The sequence below is a fragment of the Sitodiplosis mosellana genome, unplaced genomic scaffold, assembly GCF_009176505.1.
Source record: "Sitodiplosis mosellana isolate CC-2019 unplaced genomic scaffold, AAFC_SMos_1.0 Smas_scaffold_5969, whole genome shotgun sequence".
Classification (NCBI taxonomy): domain Eukaryota; kingdom Metazoa; phylum Arthropoda; class Insecta; order Diptera; family Cecidomyiidae; genus Sitodiplosis; species Sitodiplosis mosellana.
In genome coordinates, this window is record NW_022601211.1 from 1 (window position 1) to 4,823 (window position 4,823).

A 4,823-nucleotide genomic window follows, 5' to 3' on the forward strand; every position below is an offset into this window, starting at 1 on the left:
GGGTATTATCACCATCCACGCGAAATTCGAACAGATCTGCTAACGAAAAATAAAGTAAATGATTCGATCACTCTACAAACAAATCGATTTTACCTTTTATGAATTCGATTTCCCCATTTTTGAATGGCATCAAATCTGGTGATTCCATGAAACGTTTAATCGAACAAACTCCAATCACTAACGCTTTCAAGAATGTCTTGTCAACTTTTTGGTCGGTACGTTTTTGTGTGTTCAGTTTGATCAGGCCTTTTACAGCCACAGCCGATAACAAAACCTCTTTAACACCACTACGTACCTCGATTTGGAATGCACGGTCACCGTTATCCTTCGATGATAAACACAAATTAGAATTAAATTCATTCAATTATTTAAAACAAATGAAAACAGAACTAACATTTTGTTTGAATGGGCGATTGTTCGATAGCATATCATGTGCCTTGATTTGGAACTCATTTTCAATAAAAGGCTTCGGCCAATTCTCATGCGAAGTGAAAGTGTATTCCACATCACTAGAGCTGTCACTATCGTTATCGTCATCGGCTTGTGTTTGTTCACAAGTGAACATGGAATCAAATGCAGCAGCGTCTTCCGTGGCCAATTGAATTTCCCCGAGAATTGGTGGCTTTGCATCAACTTGATTTTCTTCTTCTTCTTCTCCCTCAAACGTATCGTTGTGTTGTATCGGTTCAATGTCATGGCCATAATCTTCATAAATTGACCCTTCAGCACTTTCATCAGCTGAATTCTCATCATCTGACTCACGCTCGTTGTCGCCAATTACAACTCGTGGAATGGGTTGCTCAAGAGAGCGCGCTGGATTGTAAACGGCTGGCAACTTTGAGCGCATTCGTTCGACGTGGTTCAATGCATCATTGAAGGATACTTGTGAGAAAATCAAAAATATTTGATTGATTTTTATCAAACCATGTCTTGTGATTTTTTGTCTACTTACAGAAAAATTTTTTCAAACGACCAATGAAGCAAGTTTCTCCCAATCCATTCGGTAATGGATAGATTTTTGAGATCGGAATGTTGAAGTTTGGAGTATAGTCCATACGAGATGTATCTTCGCCATTTTTAAGTGATTCGAACAATTCTTTTGAAAAGTAGATTCGACGGTTTTGGTTTGAATTCACACCATTGTTATTCAAATTGACTTGACTTAAATCCAGAATAAATTCCTGAGGCACGACGGAATGTTTGTGTGCATCAGTCAAATACACAGAAACAAACATTTTGGAACCAAACTTTTCACAAAATAGTTCACATCGATTGATTTGTGCGAGTAATATATTGCGACGTGATTTTTGCGTACAGAACCTATTTGACCGTTTAATTTGAAATGTTTTGACGCGTATAGAATCAACGCTTTGGAGTGCCGTGTAAAGGTGTCAAACGGACGGACATTTGCTGTCCGTCCGTCCTTTCGAACATTTCTATTGACTAGATCGAGAGGAGAGTATGTGAAAAAATTCTAATATATTTTGAAAGAGGAGAGTATGATTTCTGTTGATTCTATCTGCGTTAAAAGGAAGTATGTTGGCATCCCGTCTAGCCTCCGCGGTTTTTCACGGTTTCTGCGAAACTGATAAAAGATAACAACATGGTGTCTTCGGCAAAGTTGTAGTACTTGAGGTTTTCTTTAACATTGCTGAAGACATCTATCTCTTATCTCTTATCAGTTCCGCGGAAACCGTGGAAAACCGCGAGGACCCACCAAAAATGAACATACTCACCTTTAACCATTTTTGAGTCGAAAGAAACTTACTCTTCTCTTTCACAACAAAGTCAGATGAACTTACTCTCCTCTCGATCTAGTCAATAGATTTGGGACGGACAAAAAAAAATTTAAAGTACAAACATTTTTTTTTTGTCCGTCCTAAATGTTCAAAAGGACGGACGGACGGACGGACAAACGAGTGTCCGTTTGACACCTTAAGTGCCGTGCATCTGTGTCGTACTACCACCCACATAAACACTTGTTCGGGTGGCGCTATGTCTTTTTTCAAATTTGCTAACGCAATTAAATCACAGACTCTTTGTCCTTACGCCACGCACCCAAATGCACAAATCAAATGCACTAGAGTGGCGCCAACGTGTCTGACGTTCTGTTTATGTACGCGCTTTACTCAGTTTATAGTAAATCGTGTGACCGCTAGCATATGGCAAATACATTTGATTTTTTCATCGTTTGAATGCAACAATAAAAATGGAGACTCCGACAAAAAAGAGCAAACATTCAAAATATGCTAAATAATATCAGAATAATACTTCTCGTATCCAGATATATGGTTGCGTTAGCAGCAACGGCAGCCGTAATCGTTCCGACGGAAGAAGACGAAAGAAGAGCGCGCATTCACATAGAGGGGAAGTACAGTGCGCATACACATCGTCGTTAAAATATCACAGTAGCCATTGGTTCGTGTTTTAAGGACGATGTGTATGCGCTGTATTTCTCCTCTATGTGAATGCGCGTTCTTCTTTCGCCTTGCTTCGTCAGAACGATTGCGGCTGCCGTGGCTGCTAACGCAACCATATATCTGGATACGAGAAGTATTATTCTGATATTATTTAGCATATTTTGAATGTTTGAAAAAGAGAAAAGTTGAAGAAACACCACCGGCAACGCCGAGCAAAATTATTAAAAACAACAAAGTCCAAAGAGTATTTTATTTTAAAAGATGGTGAGAAAAAATTGTATGAGTGTACGTTTTGTCACAAAATATATAGCGGGGCAAAAAGCAGCAATTTAACAACACATCTTGCTACGAAACATAAGGAAATTCATAAAAGCGTTTGTAGTGTAAATTCGTTAATTGAATATAAACGACTAAAACTATTGCATGCTTGCGTCGAAACGGTAACAATTAATGGAAGACCATTCCGAAATTTGAACGATTCCGGTATTCTGTTAATGAATGAGAATGTGTTGCAAGAATTGAAAAGGGCTGGCAGAGAATTTCACCTGAATGATCCGCACTTGAAGGAAGTGAAAAAGAAATCAACACATATCGCTCAGAAAGTTCGAGAAAAAATATCGAAAGTGATGCAAAATCGTGCTATTTCGCTGTTGGTGGACATTGTAACAAAAAGCGGGAGATCTCTACTTGGCGTTAGCATTCAATACATAATGGATGGAAAAGTTGTTACACGTTCTGTTGGAATGATTCACTTGGAGAAACGACACACAGGCGTCTACTTGGCGGAACTTATTATCAACCGATTGAAAGAGCTGTGCATTGACATCAGAAAAATCATAACGATAACCACCGATAATGGAGCGAACGTCCTTAAAATGGTGTGAGATTTGGAATCACATTTTGCAAGAAACCATCAATGAGCAGTTGCTATCTCCGAGCAAGGCAAATCAAAACAACGAAGCGATTCGCACATACAATCAATTGGATGATGAAGCGATTGAACGAGAAATAGAGGCAATTTTGGCATCCGAAGAAGAACGTGAAGATGAAAATGATCATCTTTTGGAACACATTTTTGATGAAGCAGAGTATGAGAATGGAGATGAAAGTGACCATGATGGTCCAACAACACAACAGGTTAAAGCAAATGAAAATTTATTGGCTGCGTTTCAGTACAATATGTCTAATTCATATGGACTAAATGTAATGTGGGATGTGAGTGGTGTTAACTGCGCCGCGCACACGTTGCAGCTTGCAATTGACGACGCATTCAAAGCAGTCTCGAAGAAAAGTCAGAACACAATGGAACTTTGTCACCGTGTCGCGCTGTTTATGCGAAAACAAACAACAATTTGTATGCTGAAGGGAAAAAATATTGTTTTCAAAAAACCTCGAATCGACGTAGCAACTCGTTGGGGATCCAAGTATCTCATGGTAATTTATTTATAATTTTTGCATCCATTCAAATTTGACTTCATGAATTTTGCGAAAGTAATATTTATTCATCTTTATCATACTTCATTGGTTACTATATCTCATATTAATAGTATGTGAAAATTTCGATTTGTTTCAAACGTTTTTCCAGATGTTGAGTGTTTATCGTAACAAAGACGCAATAATTTATCTCGCTGACATGAAAAACATTAAAATAGCCAAACTACTGCGGAAAAGATGGGCCGAATTAATCGAAATCATTCAAATTTTGCAAGTTCCATTCAAAGCGACGATTGCTCTGCAAAGTCGTGAACTTACATTACCTGATGCCTATGGGATTTGGCTGAAAACTATGATTCATTTGCGCAGTCCTGAATTAAGCCGGCTACAAAGAACCGACATGGGTGAATGTCTTTTTGCTTCTTTAGAACAACGGAAGGGAATTGTTGTCAATAACACGTTAATGCAATGTGCTCTTTACCTGGATCCACGATACAGATGCGTAATTCTGCGTGATAGAGAGATAGCCGAAAAAACCGTAGAATCATTAGTAAATTTGTCAAATCGTATCGAAAGTATTCACCAGCCCGATACAACAGCCAATCACTCAGCATCTGACTGCGATTTGAATGTGAGCATTGACTTTGACAATTCTACAGCCCTTGATGATTTTTTGGCGAACGGAAGCTACATCACAGCATCAACATTTGCGTCAATAACTTATAGCATCGAGGAAGAAATTGAGTGTTTTCAACCTGGAAAAATGCTCACGAGTCAATCGGTAATTGGATTTTGGGAGCAGTTCAAGAACGATCACCCTCGATTGTATAAAATCGCGATCATTTTATATGCAATTCCTCCAACGGAGGTCCAAATAGAAAGAGATTTCTCGGATCTGGAATTCATATTCACAGCCAGGCGTTATAATCTATCCTCTGAATTACTTGAAGCCATTCTGATAATTCACTT

At 38.6% G+C, this 4,823-nt stretch overlaps 1 protein-coding gene and 1 pseudogene across 1 annotated transcript; one reads left to right on the forward strand and one right to left on the reverse strand.

The window, feature by feature from the left end:
- Positions 1-93: 93 nt before the first annotated feature.
- LOC129573156 (uncharacterized) lies at positions 94-1,285 on the reverse strand (the record flags this gene model as incomplete). Its single annotated transcript, XM_055453449.1, has 3 exons — positions 953-1,285; positions 395-882; positions 94-325 (listed from the first exon to the last, which is right to left on the reverse strand). Coding segments are annotated over exons 1-3 (1,003 nt in total), but the record flags the coding sequence as incomplete, so codon positions are not given.
- A 1,845-nt stretch (positions 1,286-3,130) lies between these two features.
- On the forward strand, positions 3,131-4,635 carry LOC129573157 (uncharacterized; annotated as a pseudogene).
- Positions 4,636-4,823: the final 188 nt, after the last annotated feature.